The sequence below is a fragment of the Colobus angolensis genome, unplaced genomic scaffold (assembly GCF_000951035.1).
Source record: "Colobus angolensis palliatus isolate OR3802 unplaced genomic scaffold, Cang.pa_1.0 Scaffold111, whole genome shotgun sequence".
Classification (NCBI taxonomy): Eukaryota; Metazoa; Chordata; class Mammalia; order Primates; family Cercopithecidae; genus Colobus; species Colobus angolensis.
In genome coordinates, this window is record NW_012112142.1 from 9,721,172 (window position 1) to 9,740,181 (window position 19,010).

At 38.6% G+C, this 19,010-nt stretch overlaps 1 protein-coding gene across 2 annotated transcripts in view; it reads right to left on the reverse strand.

The window, feature by feature from the left end:
- USP38 (ubiquitin specific peptidase 38) overlaps positions 1–9,005 on the reverse strand; it is a 38,124-nt gene extending 29,119 nt beyond the window's left edge. For both annotated transcript variants that reach the window (XM_011957208.1, XM_011957215.1), the window contains exons 1-2: positions 7,732–9,005; positions 5,901–6,036 (exon numbers count right to left, since the gene is read on the reverse strand). In XM_011957208.1, the coding sequence (XP_011812598.1) occupies positions 5,901–6,036; positions 7,732–8,413 (818 nt within the window). In that variant the 5' untranslated portion in view covers positions 8,414–9,005. The remainder of the gene's footprint in view (positions 1–5,900; positions 6,037–7,731) is intronic.
- Positions 9,006–19,010: the final 10,005 nt, after the last annotated feature.

Sequence of the window (19,010 nt, forward strand, 5' to 3'; positions counted from 1 at the left end):
ACTGCGCCTGGTCAAAGGACTGACATCTTCATTAATACAGTTATTTTCACAACAGTTTTGTTATATAACTATCTACATTAATGCTGGAATGTTATTTTTATTAAGGTTTTTGCTTTTAAGATTAAAATGTCCATTCGGATATTAAGAGTGGTCCCAGTCCAAATGCAGGTTAACTACAAGTTATGTGTATGTTCCCTCTACTTTCTCTACACAAATTTTATTTCTTTTCTTGTTTTTCTGGCCTTTCCAGCAATGATGGTTACAAGTCATTAACGTCGTCCTTGACAGCTATTCCACATCTTCCAACTATTGTTGGAGAGATTCTCATAAAATTTTGTGGCCATTCTACTTATACAGAGTAGCAAAGCAGAGACACACTTGCATTTGTGTATGGAGGATATTCACTATAGCACTGTTTATGGTATAGAAAAACTGCAAACAACATAAATGATTGTCAATAAGGAAATGGCTAAAGATACTATGGTACTGATACTATGGAACACTATATAGAGCTTGAAATAATAAGATAGATGTACATGAATCTATCCATAAGGAATCTAAAATGGAAAGAGCTGAGAAATTGTTGAATTAAGATGGAAAAAAAATGCCAGTGTAGTTTTTTAAAAAAACAACTTTAGTTTAAAAGAAAATCATGTGAACACATATATGTAAATATGGACATAAAAAAGATGTAATCTAGAGGCAGGGTATGTGTGAGTACATCTTGGCTCTGTGGATTCTTTGCATCATGGGAAGTCACACTGTCAGAGAAGAACCAGACAGGGCTCACCAGAATACAGGTCTCAAGGCCAGAACTCCATTTAGCTCAGTCTAAAGAGAGTACTGAGAGAGGGTGAGAGCACAGAGAATAGAAAATTCCACTTGGCCGTGGCTTTTCATTATCCTTCATTACCTTCATTACTCAGTCAGCCTTTTTGTCATCCTTTCCATTTCTGCCTTTACATCTCAAAAGCTTCCATTCTTTACCTTATTTCATGTATGCCAATCTCCAGACCACCTATAAATAAACTTCGTATCAGATGTTATACAGATCAGAAGCTGCTCTGGTCTGAATATTTGTGTCCTTCCAAAATTCATATGTTAAAATCTAATCCCCAATGTGTTGGTATTAAGAGGTGGGGCCTTTGTCAGGTGACTAGTGACTGGGATTAGAGGCTGAAGGGGGCACCCCTTGCTGTTTCTGCCATGTGAGGACACACAGAAAGCTCCGTCTAAAGGAAAAGGCCCTCACCAGACACCAAATCTGCTTGACTAATTTAATGAAAAAAGAAAAAAAAAAAGTAATATGGGATCTGACAGAGACACTCCCTAGAGTTAGATCTCTACCATGATGAAGATTGGTACAACTCTTTCAGAAAGCAACTGAAGGCCGGGTGCCATGGCTCACGCGTGTAATCTCAGCACTCTGGAAGGCCAAGGCGGCTGGATCACCTGAGGTCAGAAGTTCAAGACCAGCCTGGCCAACATGGTGAAACCCCATCTCTACTAAAAATACAAAAATTAGCCAGGCATGGTGACCTTGGTTTTCCCAGCCTCCAGAACTGTGGGAAATAAATTTCTGTTGTTCATAAATAACCCAATCTAAGATATTTTTTTACAGTAGCTCAAATAGACTAAGTGAGAAAGCATTCATGAAATAAAGATTTGTGTATTATATAGCAGGTACTGTGTTTGGTGCTGAGAATATAACAGTAAGGTATGGTTTCTGTCCTTAAAAAGGGAAGAAAAGTTAGGAAATTTGTCAACAACCACACAATTATCAAATAATAGTACTGGCATTTAAACTAAGCTCTGCCAGTACAGAATGCAATGTTTTTTGCCACACTTTAATTACATTCCAGTTCTGTTTCAATTTGATTGGACTTGCACATGTCTGTTTCTTCTCCGGTACAGGTAGGCACTGCAGGATAAACTATTTTTATGGTTAACTATAGGAATCTTATCCACCATGTATCAGTGATTATCAGTTTGAATTCTAAGGACACTTTCTTTTAACCCTAGTATACTGATTTAATATCTTACTATTTAAATAACATTTAACTATATACTTGTTATTTACGTACTCCACGACCTGCCTCCTCCATTAGATTGTGAGCTTGACAGCGGTAATCTCTCATGTATCTTTGGATTCCCAGCACTTAGTGCCTGGCACTGAGTAGGAACTCAAATTTATTAACTAAATGAAAGCATTTCTTTATATAGCTAAAGAAAAATACATGCAACTTTAAAACCATAACAGTAAAACTGGCAAAATTATGAAAGACACCATAATTGTTTTGGTTTAATTGTAATTTATGGAGAATAACACCAATTTCCACTTTTGCATGGCAGCTTGCAGGCTATAGGCAGCCTTCCCTTTTATTTGTCCCAATGTTTTAAACATTGGGAAATTTCACAAAGAAAACTGGATTTCAGGCTTCTTTTGAAAAATCAGATCAAACAAGACTGGATTCCAATTTCTTTGTATCAACAGACAACTGGAGTTCATGATCAGTTTTCTCTTTTAGAAGGTACTTATGTATCCCATTCTCTATCATTTAACTTATACTTGGCCTATTTCATATTTTAATGTTACCTGTTCGGTTCTGGTATGGTATCTAGATTTACATTTGCATTTCTATGGAGTATAGAAAATGACTGTAAACATGATCACTGCTATGTTTGGGAAAGTATAGAGCACGGGGAGGTATAAAGTGGGAGGAGGATGATAAAAACAAATATCACTATCCCTTTCAGTTACATTTTCTATATAAGAGTAATTACTTCAGGTAGATTATGGGTCAATAGGATCACGCAGGCTATACTGGAAATGTAATACAAAAACTGGGTACAACTCCCCATAGAAACAAATAGGTAAAAACTAGTTTCCAAATACATCTTGAAAAAAAATTTCTAAATTGGGTACTACAACTGTTTTTGAAGAGGCTTGAAAATTAAGAGGACTGAATGCCAAGAAGTGGAATATGAATTCAACTTAGTAGGTAGTGGAAGTCACTACAATGTCTTGATTGAAAGAGAAAAATCAGGAGTCCAGATGATTAAGATAAGAAAAGTAAGTCACTGCTAGCAAAAAGACGAACTAAAAAACTGTGCAACGAGGAAAGCCTGATTTCTTCAGGGCAGTGGGGATAGAATAAGCGTCATTTTAAGAAATGTCCTAAAGAAATAATCCAATGGACTTATTAATTATGTTAATCAAAGGGAATGAAAGAAAGGATGGAGTTGCAAATTGCTTATAGCTTTGTGACCATATATCTAGAATTAGTGTCAATTTAAGTAAAAAAAGAGAAAAAAATAAACACTAATATCAGGCCATGAAGGTAAGTTCTGCCTCTAAGAGAGTGGCCCTAAGTGAGAAACTTGACTGCCTTGGTTTGTGTCTTCATGGGTGACTCTCTCATAACCGGGAGCCAGATTTAAGTTCAAATACCAGATTCACTGTTTATTACCTGAATGAACTTGGGTAAACAATTTAACCTCTCAGTTTCCTCAACTATGAGATGGGGCCAATAACAGTACCTATTTCAAAAGACTGTGGTGAGTATTAAATAGTTTATGTCATGTAAAGAAAATCTGCTACTATTACCCTACGCAATGAAAGTGATGGACCAACTAATTTCTAATTTCACTTCCACCTGCAAAACCTATAATTCTCTGCATCTGTTTTACTAGGAGGAAATAAAAGTTATAATATATTCATCCCAAAGGGAAAGACACTTTAGTGCTGTTACAGTCACACTGACAAAAGTGTGCTGCTGCTAAATAGGGCACAGAAGGAGTTACATTATGAAGAGATGAAAAAGGTAAGAGTTTCTTAAAAGTAAATGAACAACGAGAACTTTACATAAAGACTTGGAAGTCAGCCACATACAGATCAGAATTGATAGTGACGATAATAATGGGAAGGAAGAAAATAAAAAGAATAGATACAGAAAGAAATTCCTAACAGTATGGTGTCAGATAAGAATTTCAAGAACAATGAATACAAAGATATCAAGGAGATGAGAATAAAAATACAGATTATCAAACACAGCAAGGGGGATCATCATAAATTAAACGCAATGGAGGTAGAGGTCACACAACAGGAAAAACATTTACATAAGAGTTTTCTCATACATACAAAGCACTTTCACAAATTTCTGAAAGTCAAAGAGGAAATGAACACTATGAAACTGGAAGTAAAAGTTACAGATAAATTGATTCAATTATGTTTAAGAGCACAAGAAGAAAGAAGAAATGCTAGAAGAGGAAGACCTTTTTAAACAATGAAGTGAAAAGGGTTAGGATAAGGTGGAGAAAATCTAAGTCCCTAGAGTTTGTGTTATAGAGAGTGAAGTTAGTACAAATGTAGCTGGGAACTTAATATGAATACCTCAGTTTGTATGTTACCTTATAATTATAATTTTATAACAGGAGCACAGAAACCTTTTGTCCAAATCCTTATATTGTATTTAAATGTGCTTAATATACACACACACACAGGAAAAGAATTAAAAAACAAAAACAGTCAGGTATTAAATAAGAACAGGCAGACACAAAAAACTCAATTAGAAAAAAATAGTCATTGAAATAAAGAAACTCAGTAAGTAAGCTCTACAGATGAGCACCTTTGAAGAGAAAAATTAGTGAACTATAAAACAGTATTGATATTCTTCCCCTCAGATATCCACAGGTTTGCTTCTTCACATCCTTCATGCCTTCACTTCATGGTTACCTTAGTGAAGACTTCTTCATCCATCTTATTTAAAATTGCAAACCACTTCCCCACAATCTGTCCCCCTTCCTGTCTACTCCTATCCCTCTTTTTGTCTGCTTTTTTTCAAACACGTATCACTATCTAACATACTAAATTATTTTACTTATTATATTTAATCAAATCTAAAACAAATTCAATTTTAAGATGCATAATTAGCTTATGTACCACCAAGGCAAGAAAAGTCATGCCAATTTAACTAGGACACGAATGACTGGGCATTTCTACATTTAAACATCTTTGAAATTAGAAGACATGTTGGAATCAATGAAGTGTGTTATTAAATTACTGTCTGCCTCCCCAAGTAGAATGTAAGCCTATAGGGCAGATATTTTTATCAGTTTGTTTGAGGACATTTTGAACACTGCCTGGCATTCATGGTAAGTACTCAATAAGTGTGGTTTGAATAAATGAATGAATGACTGAATAAAAGTGCCAAAGTGCTGAGAAGGGCAAATAATATTAAGATGATACCTAGAAATGTAAGAAAAAATTATAGAACATTAGGGATAAAGAGAACATAAAAGTTTCCAGAAAAGCTGACTACTCACAAAGGTATGAGTCAGATTGACAGGTGACTTCCCACCGGCAACAATAGATGCCCAAAGGTAATACAGTATTATTTTTAAAATGCTAAGAGAAAATGGCTATCAAATTAGAATTCTGTATCTTGCCAAATCTGAGAAACTGATTTAAAACTGAGAAAGAAAAAAAATACAAACAGGTGAAGGCAAACAGTGTATTACACATTGAGCCTGGTTGAGAGAGAAAGTAAAGTATATACTTACTAAGGAAGAAAAAAAAAACGCAGAAGAAAAATAGGTTGCAGGAAACAATGATGAGCAACGAAATTAGTGAAATACTGTATACTGATAATCCAATCAGCATCTGCGTATGTGTGTGTATATTTTGGGAATTAAAGTTGAACTGAAAATAGATTTGTGAATTATTGGGATGCCTGTCAACGCTATAAGGTAAACAATTCCAATCTATTTGGAGAATATTTACATATGTCATTCCATGATTTTAGTTTTAAACATTCATAAGTTTTTCATTACTCACAAAATACAAAATATTTCCTCTTCCCAAATCTACAATTACCATTAATAGTGTCATGAAGAAGTACCTGCAAAGGGCTTGGGTCATACTTGCATCTTTTACATTTGGATCTGTAGTAAGGCTCCTGATGAGAACTGTAATCATCTGAAGAGGAATATGCTGCACAAGGCTTGCCAATGCTACAGAAGGTTCAAATGATGCATCTGTTTTTTCAATTAAAAAGAAAAGGGAACATGGCAAGTACGTTCAAGTATTTAAAAAGAACAACACTTTACAAAAAAAACAAAAGTAATTGCAGCAAAGGTGTTAATTAGGAAGGATTATTATGCTACACCCTCAGGCGTAGACTCTAATTTACAAGGAATGTTAAATTACAGGAATGAAAGATTAAGAGTCAGCAGCAATGATTGATCACTCATACTAGAGACAGAATACTAAAATATATTGCTATAGTCCATAAGTTACTCTAATTTTTCATAATCTATCGACTTATTGTTGTGCTAAAATATTAACTTGTAAATTACTAATCAGAAAGGAAATATAAAGAAACATAAAGTATCATTTCAACTTCTACTTCAGACCCTCCAAAATAACTTAAAACTTATTGATCATTACATCTCTCTAAGGAAGATTTAAAAAAGTTTCTTAAAGTAGAAATTAAGGTGACTTTTGGGGGCACTTAAGTATCATTTCAACTCCCACTTCAGACGCTCCAGAATAACTTAAAACTATTCATCATTACATTGCTCTAAGGAAGATTTTAAAAAATCTCTTAAAGTAGAAATTAAGGTGACTTTTGGGGAGACTTTGCTTAAACTGGATACAAATTAAGCAAATCCAAGACAAGTACCTTTACTGCTACAGTTGAAAAAATTTGGCAGGAACCTAACAGTTATGACAACACAGGCAATAAAAGTAAAATTACAATAAGAAAAGAAAAACCAATTCAGACACTGCAAATACATCGTTTGTAATTCTTTCATAAATATATTAAATTCATCAGAACATAGAATGCTTGTTAAAACTCCACCTTTACTTCTGGTTCTTAAGATAAAAAGAGGACACGTCCCTCACAAGTTCAATCTGAACAGCCAGACAGTCCCCACTGGTGGTATAAATGAAGGAGAATGCTTGTACCAAGTAGAGCGGAAATGAACACGGTTTTGAATCTATTCAGACCTGAAAGGTCCAAGACAGAACAAGGAAGGCAGAGGTACTGGTAAAATTCCTGGGCGAGAAAGCATTTTCTAGGCAAGTATCATGTGACCCTTCTCTGCTTTCTGAGAATGCAGTTCATGGACACTAAAACAAATATTTAAATCCTCGTACTCTTTTTCCTTCCCTCATTCTATCTGTATCCCTCCTTTGTCTACTAGATACTGTAGACAAAAAATGTCAGTATTTAAAAACTTCATAGTTAACTGGGATAATCCAGTAATAAAACAAACTGCACAATCCATTAATTCAAAAATGAGGAAATACAAAAATGGGGGAAAAACTCATTACAAAGGGAGAGAGACACGAACAATAAATACTATGGTAAACATCACGCTACCATTAGTCACTAATGAATGGAAGCTTTCTGCAGTAGCTGTCATCCTCAAAGCATTCCAAATAACTCGAGCAGAGGCTGGGTAATTAAGTAACTTGTTTAGTGCCAAAGGTCTTAGACCTGGACGTTCTCAACCTTTAAAATGGGAACGCTGCCTGTTTTTAAAGTACGAAGTGACGTCCTGAATAAGGTAGTGAATGTGAATAAATCTGGGATGAGGGTATTAGGATTTGCTCTCCCTTAAGAATGTTTTCACGGCAGTAGGAAAACATAGTGTGAATGTGTGTGTTCAAGAGAGACATATACTGAATTTTTATGAGATATTCTGAAAGATAATGACCCTTACCTGTGGAAGAGATGCTTGCAAAAACTTCCTGCAGAGAAGGCAGCAGTGTGGTAGGCTCAGCCTTCCAGATGTTCTGCAGCAAGTTACTCACTTTTGTCACCTGGGAGACATATTCCCGCAGCTCCCTCTCCTGGGTGGACACGCACTGGAAGTGGCCTATCGTTCGAACCAGCTGTTGACAGAACGTGATGGACAATTTCCCCTTGGGGATGCATTGCACGAAGTCGGTCAGAAGGTCGCTCAGTCGGGCACAGAGCTGCGGCTCCGGTCTCTCACACACCATCCGTAACACCTCTACCTGCAGGAGGCTGAAGAGATCCAGCACCGACGGACAGCTCATAATCAGCTTCAGGCCGTTGTGAATGTAGTCCAGGATGGCTACATCCTTCCTGTCCAGAGAGTGGTAGCCCTGATGAAGGAGGCCCAACACGAAGGTCTTGTTGAAGAAGGACTCGAACTCTGGCCGGTGGTATCGTGCGTAGGCCTCCAGCACCTGGTGCCCCACCTGCCGCTGGAAAGGGTCCTGGCCCTCCAGGATGAGCCGAGTCGTCAGGTCAAACATGGCCTCGCACTGCGCCTCGTCTAGCCAGTGCTCTGCCGATTCCACCACCTTCCGCACAATCACCCTCTTGAGGGGCAGGGGATGCGAAGAACTCACAAGGCCCTCCAGGATCTTGTCCATTGTCGCCACGCAGCAAGGCCAGGGCCAGAGGATAAGGAGCGGGTGGCGGCAGCCCCGAGGTGGGACAGGAGAGCCCCGGGGCGGAGGTGAACTTGGAGTGCCGCAGCAGCAGCGTGACGGGCCACCGCCACCGCCGCCTCAGCAGCCACATTTATGGGGCGGGGAGACCCATCCAAGCTGGGGCGAGAGCTGGCGAGCCTGGAGAGCGTAAGAGCCGACACCTGCGGCTGGCCTAAGGCGCCAGAGGCCCGTACTCCGCCGCCGCCCCGGGCCCTCGATCCCTGTCAGCATCAGCGTGGAGAGGCCTGTCGGGACCCCCGGCGGCGTCGGCGGGCGCTCAGGGCCCGGGGCTGCTAGCCGGTGGGTGGAGGAAGCGCGCCTCCGAGTTCCGGGTCAGGTGTGGGCGTCCAGGCTTCAGCAGATCGTGAGAAGAAGCCGGCCGTAGGCTGAGTCAGGAGGCGCTGTCACGGAGGGTGCTGGCATCAGCCGGGTAAAAGAGACCGAAGCAACACCCTTTGACCCGGATTTTGAAGTGCCGGCAAACAGGAAGTGAAGGACCTAGGAACCTCCGGCAAGAACCGCCCCTCCGCCCGTCTCTTCCTCCCTTCTTCCCTCACTCCCTCCCTGCTTCCCCAGCTTCCGCCCGGAGTCGTAGACTCCGTTCCCCCCGCAGTCGGAGCCTCCTTCCCGCCCCGCCGCGCAGGTGCGGCGACTGCCGCGTCACTGGAGAGTGTGTCGAGTCACAGGCGGTCTTCCGCACGGAGCGTCCCCGAAGGACGCTGCGCAGATGGCTGCGACCGTAGGATTCTCGCCGGCTAGTCTCCGTCGGTTCCGCCTGCGTCAGGTTACTCGTGAGAACTCGAGAAAGTGCTATTGATGTGAAATCCGAGGAAAAGAGCATTTGGGGGAAAAGTAAGAAAAACTCAAAACTCGGATTGAGAAGACTTTGCCTTGCCTCATTAATTAAGAATTGCGCTTGCGCGCCTAAATGTCACTGCCTTTATCCTGCGGTATTGAAGTAAGAGCAGTACCGGCGGCTTACCTAGCATTTAGCGGCCATCAGTATCAGTAGCAGGCCTCTAGCAAAAAACCAGTTAGTGAGTCTTTGTACCATATCGAAAATTATAAACCGTCCAAAAAAGTGTGAGGAGAGTAAGGAAAATGGCAGATTAGAATTCAAGTATTTTTATTCCTGTGTCATGCAAAAGAGTACTTTGAAATTAGAAAACCAGGTGGAAATACCACAAAACTCATTGTGTATGTTGACACTGAAGATGGTTTACAATACGGAAGAACAGATGCAATCATGCTTGTTCTCTTTCATGCCAAATTCCAAAGATTCACAATAAGAGTTTAAACTTTATATTGGAAAATATTGCCTAACTATAGCGCCCTTCAGGCTTGGTTAATATAGTTGTGAAACTAGACATTAAGGCCCTGTAATACAGACAAAATAGGTCATTTAAAATGTCCCGTAGAAAAGTGAACAAAAATCTGTTACTTCAGTTTGCTAGAGTGTTTTTTTTTTAATACCAAGTTACAAACACGATTATACTAACATATTTAACACGTTGATTATGGTAGTCTTACGAAGAGCGGTTTAGAGGAGACAGGAGCTGAGTAAAAGGGAACTTAAGACCAAGTTGAATTGTAGGAAGATACCGAAGATAAAAGAGAATTGAGGTAATTGATCTATCCATCATGCTAGAGACAGGAATGATTTTGGAACTTTCCTTTTTCCAATAGGAGGTGAAGGTACAGGTACAGAGATATTTGTCTTTACTGGGAATAATGCCACAGTGGAAGACAAAAATAATATAGAAAATAAACTATTAAGAAGGAATTAAGTATTAAGAAGGAGTGTGGATTTGAGGTGGAGTGGAGGAAATTTGGAATTAGTCTTTGTGCTAAGAAACTAACAGGATGAATGAAGATAGCTGAATGGTACCAGTGAAGTGATTATTCCAAAGTAGACAAGAAAAAAAATTGGTAAATTTAAAACTTGACAGATTACTTTGAATTGTCTGTAACATTTTCTTCTTTCTGTTAATACTAGGTCTTGAAAAATTGAATATTACAAAATAAGATGTCTAAGAGAACATAATGCTATTAATTCATATAAATTACATAACGTCATAATATTAGACTTCCAAAAGCACCATGACTGTATTTTAAAAATACCTCTTGAATGATAGATGTATGAAATGAAATATTAGGTTTTTATACCAAGATATTCAAAACTTATTTCCTTCTTTTGCCACTAGTTAAAAAAATGTGTATAATACTCTCTTTTATAAGATTTCAATTGAAAGTGGCGAACTTTAAATTTATTTTATAGCATAACTAAAAATTCTGTAATAATACCATGGTCCTTTTTAACATTTTAAAATATTTTAGACGTCTGTGAAAGATTTTTTTTTGCAGTGAGTCATGCCACTAATCATTGGATTAGTGGGTGCTATCGTAATGGGCATTAAAATTTTGTATAAAGTTTTAGTCTAAGGCCTCAATTGCTAATTACATGGTTTTACAAATATGTTAGATCTGAGAATGGGAGCTGAGTGATGGGGATGAAAGAGAAAAAGCACAGGATAGGGAGTGATTGTTTATTGAGCAACCTCTGTGTTCCTGGAACTCAATATATTATACTTTACCCTTAGTTCTCAAAACAGGGTTTTGGAAGTAGATGTTAATAGCTGCATTTTATAGATAAGATACTGAAGCCAAAGGAGGTTAAAAAAATAATCACGTCTGACTCTAGAGTCTCTATTATTTCCATCATACTATTAGATGAAAAGTGTGTGTGTGTTTATATTTGTGATAAGCAAAGAGAAAAGGCAGTTCCAAAAGCAGTGGTTAGCGTTGGTCAACTGCAATAACATTATTGTGAGGTTACTTTTCTCCTAGGAAATTTATATTATACCACCTTATAGAATCAAAAGCAAACTGATTGTATAGAGAGGACTGTGATTAATAAACCATCATATGAAGTAATTACAAATAATCCCTGACTTTATGAAATTTATGTTCATATACGTTTTTTAAGTTGTAAAAAAAATAAGAGAGGAAAGAAACATACCAACCTCTTTGATAAGGTTTTTGTTTTAATGACTTAAAATGGACACCAAGCTAATCTCATGACCCTATTTCATTTAATTTTTTTCACGGTGCAAAGTGAAAGCAAGTTTATTAAGAAAGTAAATGAATAAAAGAAAATTAAAAATTAAAAATATACCATTGGCTACTTCATAGGCAGAGCAGCCTCACTATCCTATTTTAAATCTTCCAGTGCTTATCATCTTAAAATTCAAATGGCTACTGTTGACTTTAAGGCCCTCCATAAAGTTGCTTTTGTGTCTTTTCCTACCGTTCTCCTCATTTATTATATGTTTACAGCCTTTTTCTGTCCTCTAGAATCTAAGCTTTGTGAGGTCCAAAAACAAACCCCGTAATTTTCTTAGTTACCTCTATATCTAGCACTATACCTCTAGATATAGAGTTACCTCTATATCTAGAACACTAAACAATCTAACAATTGTGTGTGTGTGTGAGAGAGAGAGAGAGATGGAGTCTCACTCTGTTGCCCAGGCTGGAGTGCAGTGGTGTGATCTCAGCTCACTGCAACCTCCTGGGTTCAAGTGATTCTCCTGCCTCAGCCTCCTGAGTAGCTGGGATTATAGGCACTCACCACCACACCTGGCTAATTTTTGTATTTTTAGTAGAGATGGGGTTTCCCCATGTTGGCCAGGCTGGTCTTGAACTCCTGACCACAAATGGTCTTCCCACCTCAGCATCCCAAAGTGCTGGGATTGCAGGCGTGAGCCACCGTGCCCAGCTTAATCTAACAATTTTTTGAACGAATGAACTTTTAAAAAATGAAATGAAAAACATGGTTAAAAAGAAGTCCTAAGGAATCTACACAATAATTTCTAGAACTAAAAAACTCAGCAGGGTTTCAGAACATAAGAGAATAGACAAAAATCAATTGTACTTTTATGTACTAGCAATGAACACATGGAAACCAAAATTAAAAATATAGCATTGATAATTGCTCAAAATAAAAACTATGTAGGTGTAAATCTGACAGTGTATGTACAGGACTCATGCTGAAAACAACAAAACACTGATGAGAGAAATCAAAGATCTAAATAAATGACCATGTACAAGGATTGGAAGACTCACCGTAGTGTAGATGTTAATGATCTCTAAATCGATATGCAGGTTTAATACAATTCCTATTAAAACTCCAGCAAGGTTTTTTTTTTCTTCTTCATGCACAGGCAAGATTATTCTAAAATGTATTTGGAAAAACAAATCAGAGTAGCTACAACAATTCTGAAAAGGAGGAATTAAGTGAGAGGGATCATTTTACCTGTGTTACTTTGTCCTTATGCTGCTAATAAAGACATATCTGAGACTGGGTAATTTATAAAGGAAAGGTTTAATTGACTCACATTTCAGCATGGCTGGCAGGCCTCAGGAAACTTACACTCATGGTGGAAGGGGAAGCAAACATGTCCTTCTTCACATGGCAGCAGGAAGGAGAAGAATGAGAGCTGAGCTAAAGGGGGAAGCCTGTTATGAAATCACCAGATCTCGTGAGAACTTATATCATGGGAACAGGATGGGAGAACCTGCTCCCATGATTCAATTATTTCCACCTGTTTCTTCCCTCAACACGTGGGGATTATGGGCACTATAATGCAAGATGAGATTTGGGTGGGGACACAGCCAAACGATAGCACTAATCAAATATAATACTCATTATATGCCAGGGTAATTAAGACAGTATGGTGATGGCAGAGAGATGGACACATAGATCAGTGAAATGGACAACAATAACCTAGACCTACACAAATATACCCAACTGATTTTTGACAGAGATTCAAAAGCCATTCAATGGAGGAAGGATAGTGTTTTCAACAAATGGTGCTGGAGTAATTGGATGTTCATAGGCAAAAAAGAAATGAGAAAACAACAGTATCACTGGACTGTTCTGTTACAAGATTTCACAGAATCCCTAAACTTATTTTGTCAAATCTTAGTCCTGGAGGAATTCCAACTTTCCAGGGCCCAGTTGTTAGAATATGTGGATGAACTTTTAATTTCTGGCAAAAGGAAGGCCGAGGTATCAGAAACCACCAAAATCCTGCCGTATTTTCTTTGAGAAAGGGTATTGTGAGTCTCTAAGAACAAATTGCAGTTTGTAGAAAAAGAAGTTAAATATTTAGGACACCTGATTAGTGAAGGAAAGTGGATATTAAACCCAGAGAGAATATTGGGAATAGTGGGTTTGCCTTTGCCTAAGACAAAGAGAAAACTCCAAAAATTTTTAGGTTTAACTGGCTATTTAGGTTATGGATTGACTCATATGCTTAAAAGACAAAATTCTGTATCTCAAGTTACTAGAAGAGGAGCCTGATCCCTTGCAATGACCCCCAGAGGAAATTCAGGCAGTGAAAGAGCTAAAGCAGGCCCTCACTACAGCCCTGGTCCTGGCCCTCCCATCTTTAGAGAAACCATTCCATCTGTTTGTAACAGTAGACTGGGGCATGGCCCTTGGGGTGCTCACTCAAACCTGGGGAGTGAAGAGGCAACTTGTTGCTTTTGTCTCCAAGCTTCTCAATCCTGTCTCTCAGGGGTGATCTGAATGTGTGCAAGCAGTAGCTGTGACAGGCCAGGTGGTAGAGGAGAGTTGAAAGCTACCCTTTGGTGGGGCCCTAATAGTAAACACCCCACACCAGGTCAGGAATATATTAAATCAGAAAGCTGGGAGATGGTTGTTGGATTCTCAGATTCTAAAATATGAAGCCATATTACTAGAAAAAGATTGTTTGGTAACACCTGATACTTACCTTAATCCAGCCAGTTTCCTATGGAAAGGAGACAAGAACAAAGAGACATCAGACTGTAACTGCTTAGATATCATAGAATACCAAGCCAAAGTTAGACCAGACCTTAGGGAAGCTCCACTATGTGATGGGATTAGACTGTTTGTGGATGGGTCATCCGGAGTGATAGATGGCAAGGGACATAATGGTTATGCTGTCTTTGATGGAAATAAGCACTCATTATGTGAGAAAGGTAGATTACCTAATGGCTGGTCAGCCCAAACCTGTGAATTACATGCTCTTGACCCCTAAAGCTCCTTGAAGGCCAAGAAGGGACTATATATACTGATTCTAAATGTGCCTATGAGGTGGTACACACTTTTGGAAAAATCTGGACAGAGCGGGGCCTAATAAATAGCAGGAGAAAATAATTGGTACATGAGGAACTGGTGAAACAGGTTTTAGAAAGTCTCCTGCTTCCAGCAGAGGTAGCCATAGTTCATGTAAATGATCATCAGAAAGAGAACACTAGAGAAGCTGTAGGAAACAGGTTTGCAGATGAAGCTGCTAGGCAGGCCTCCCTGGGGGAAGAAATTATAGACTATTTAGTCTGATACCAGACATCCCTAAGGTAGTATTAAGGTCTCAGTTTACCAGAGAGGAGAAGGAAGAATTAGACAGGATAGGCGTCACTCAAAGTGAAGATGGGAAATGGGTACTTCCTGATGGGAGAGAAATGATAAGTAAACCCCTGATGAGAGAACTGATGTCTGTATTACTCCCCAAAGGGAGGCACTGGGGACCCCAGAGTCTGCATGATGCAATACTTACGAATTATGGGTGTATAGGGATTTATACCCTCATTAAATAAGTATGTGGAAGTTGTGTAACTTATCAAAGGATAAACAAAGAGGTGATTAGAAAACAGTTCACAGGAGGAAGACCTCCTGGACTAAGACCACTTCAGAGCATTCAAGTAGATTTCGCATAAATACCCAAAGTAGGAAGACTGAGTATTTATTTACTGGTAATAGTGGATCACCTTTCCAGCTGGGTGGAAGCCTTTCCCCTTCCGACAGCCACCCCCAGGAATGTGGTCAAAATAATATTATAACTTTATAATATTATATATATATTATATATATTTTTAATATAAAATATAATATTATAACAGACTTTACCTAGATTTGGCCTGGTGAAAAACATTGATTCAGACAATGGCAGCCACTTCACCTCCAGGGTGTTAAGGGGAATTATGGAAGGTTTACGAATTAGATGGGATTATTACACCCCTTGGCATCCCCCTTCCTCTGCAAAGGTAGAAAGAATGAATCAAACTCTCAAAAAGCATTTCACCAACCTAATAAACTAAAATGCCTTGGACCAAATGTCTCCCAATAGCACTCCTTAGGATTAGGACAGTCCCAAGAAAAGACTTGAGATTGTCCCCCTATGAGTTATTATATGGGCTCCTGTATTCAGGCAGAGCTATGGGTATTCCTACTATGGAAACCAAGGATCAGTTCTTAAGAAATTATATACAGGCATTATCCTCCACCCTGTAATCCCTTAGGTTAAAAGGACTTCTGACTCAATATCCGCCTCTTGAGTTAGCAGTTCACTGCTTCCAGCCTGGCAACTAGGTGCTGATTAAGACTTGGAAAGAAGACAAGCTCCATCCAAGCTGAGAAGGTCCCTATCAAGTGCTGCTGACCCCGGAGATGGCCATGTGTATAGCTGAATGGGGGTGGACTCACTATACTTGTCAAGGGACTGGTAAAAGAGACCCTGGAAGGATGGGGAAAAGACCAGTGGAAAGTACATGGGTCACTTGAGGAACCCTTAAAGTTAACTCTGAGATGAATCTAAAAAGAAAACATGGGCTGGTCCCTTTTCTGGAAGCTAATATGGCTGGAATGGGCTACTATACGAAGAGAAGAAGGTCAAAGTAGAAACTGATAGGAGACTCCTCTCTACCCACTCAGGTTGGTAATTAATGTAACCAAGATGGTGGCACCCAAGACTATAAGATTTGATGACTGCCAGGTTTTACCTTGTGAGAATTTGGAAAATGAGACACAGTGCTCACATGTGGATAAATATCCACTTCATATGAGCTGCTTGGAATAGTCAAATTAGAGGTTTCTAGGGCCTAGAGAGAAAATAAATGGGGCGTTATTGTTTAATAGGTACAGAGTTTCTGTTTCAAAGGATGAAAAGTTCTGTAAATGGATAGTGGTGATGATTGCACAACAGTGTGAATGGACTTAATGCCACTGAACTGTACACTTCAGAATGGTAAATTTTGGGTTATATTTACCACAATAAAAAATTAAAATCAACAGTAAAAAAGTCAATCCAATTAAAAATAGGCAAAAGACTTCAAGATACATTTCAATGAAGAGGATATACAGATGGCAAACAAATGAAAAGTTGTTCAACATTACTAGCTAATAGGGAAATGCAAATTAAGACCATGAGATATTATTACACACTTATTAGAGAACTGCTAAAATAAAAAATGGTGACAACATTAATGCTGGCAGAGATGCAGACAGACTGATTTCTCATACATTGCAAGTGGAAATGCAAAATGGTGTAATCACTCTGGAGAATTGTTTGACAGTTTCTTAAAAATTAAACATGCAGCTATCATATGATCAAACTGTTGAACTACTGGGTACTTATTCCAGAGAAATGAAAATTTATGTTCACACAAATACATATACGCAAATGTCCAAAGCAGCGTTATTGCATTAGCCAACAACCAAAAACATTCAAAATGGTCATCAGTAGGTGAATGGCTAAACAAACTGTGGTCATCAGTAGGTTGAATGGCTAAACAAACTGGTACATTCTTACTGTGGAATATTACTTAGCAATAAAAAGAAACTATTGATGAACACAACTTGGATGGATTTCAAGGGCATTATGCCAAGTGAAAAAAACTAATCTCAAAAGTCACATACTATGTGATTCCATTTGTATGACATTCTCAACATGAGGAAATTTTAGAGATGAAGAACAGATTAGTGGTTGCCAAGGGCTAGGTATAGATAGAAAGGCAGAGGGATGAGTAGAACTTTTAATAAAAGGGTAGCATGAGGGTAATCCTTGTGGTGATAGAGTAGTTGTGTACCTTGATTGCGACTGTTGCATGACTCCGCACATGTAGTAAAATGGCATGGAACTATACATACTTTGTATCGATATCAGTTTTCTGATTTTGATACTATGCTATAGTTATATAAGAGGTAATATTGAGGTGTAACTGAGTGAAGAGTACAGAGGATTTCTCTGTATTATCTTTGCAACTTCCTGTGAATCTATAATGATTTCAAAATTAAAAAGTTTAAAACAAAACACCCCTTAAAAAACCAACCCTGGCCATGAGTGGCCTGTACTTTCAATTAGGTGACTTTAGTCTGCCCTGTTTGATCTTCCCCACCAAAACAAACCCCAAACTCCATAATATTTAGGAACTAAGAGATTAAAACTTCCAGGATCATATTTATTTATTTATTTATTTATTTTTGAGACAGAGTCTTGCTCTGTTGCCCAGGCTGGAATGAAGTGGCATGATCTTGGTTCACTGCAACCTCCACCTTCTGGGTTCAATAAGTTCTCCTCCCTCAGCCTCCCAAGTAGCTGGGATTACAGGCATGCACCACCATGCCTGGCTAATTTTTGTATTTTTAGTGGAGATGGGGTTTCAACAGGCTGGTCTTGAAGTTAGCCAGGTTGGCCTTGGAACTTCTGGCCTCAGGTGGTCCACCTGCATCAGCCTCCCAAAGTGTTGGGATTACAGGTGTGAGCCACTGTGCCCAGCCAGGATTACGTTTTAAGAGGCAAATTGATTCATGACTATGCATAGACAGTGGCCTGTGCAGCCTGTGAGGCCTACTACATGTTAATTCTTGCTCTTAACTAACTAGATGTAAATGGGAAGCAAGTTATTAATAAATCATGGTTGCTAGAAATAAAGGTTTTAGTTCTAGTATTTATTAAATAAGATTAAAAAGTAAGGATTATTTATATATCTATTTGAATTCTATGTAATAAAAATTCCAACATGGGCTCTCTATCAACTGGAATTGCTATGACAGATTCTTTATGAAAAATAATCTAGAGAGTAATTATCTCAGTCTGCTCGGGCTGCCATAACAAAATACCATAGACTAGGGTGGCTTAAACAGCAGAAAGTTACCTTCTAACTGTTCTGGAGGCTGGAAGTCCAAGATCAAGATGCCAGTAGGGTTGATTTCTGGTGAGTGCTCTCTTACTAAATTGCAGATGGCCGTCTTCTTGCTATGTTTTCACATGGCCTCTCCTCTGCATGAGAGGAGAGAGAAGGATCTCAGGTTTCTCTTTTTATAAGAACAGTGGTTCTATTGGATTAGGCCCCACCTTTATGACCTGATTTAACCTCAGTTACCTCCTTAAAGGTTCTGTCTTCAAATGCCCATTGAGGCTTAGGGCTTCATTTTTTGGTGAGGGGAGGGAGGAAAAAATTCAGTCCATAAGAGAAACCAATTTTTTTTTCCTGTGGATTGCATTCTTGCTATTATCTAATAGACTTTAAACTAGTTTTTCTCAATGAAACTCCTAAAATTGAGGTGAATTTTTTGAGTTGTTACCAGATCTATTAATTAAAATTTTAATTGGGATAGGGCACAGAAATCTGTGTTGTTGGTAGACCCCAGTTGATTCTTCTGCATTACCACGTTTGAGTACATTAAGCAAACCCTCTCCCCACATTAAATTAC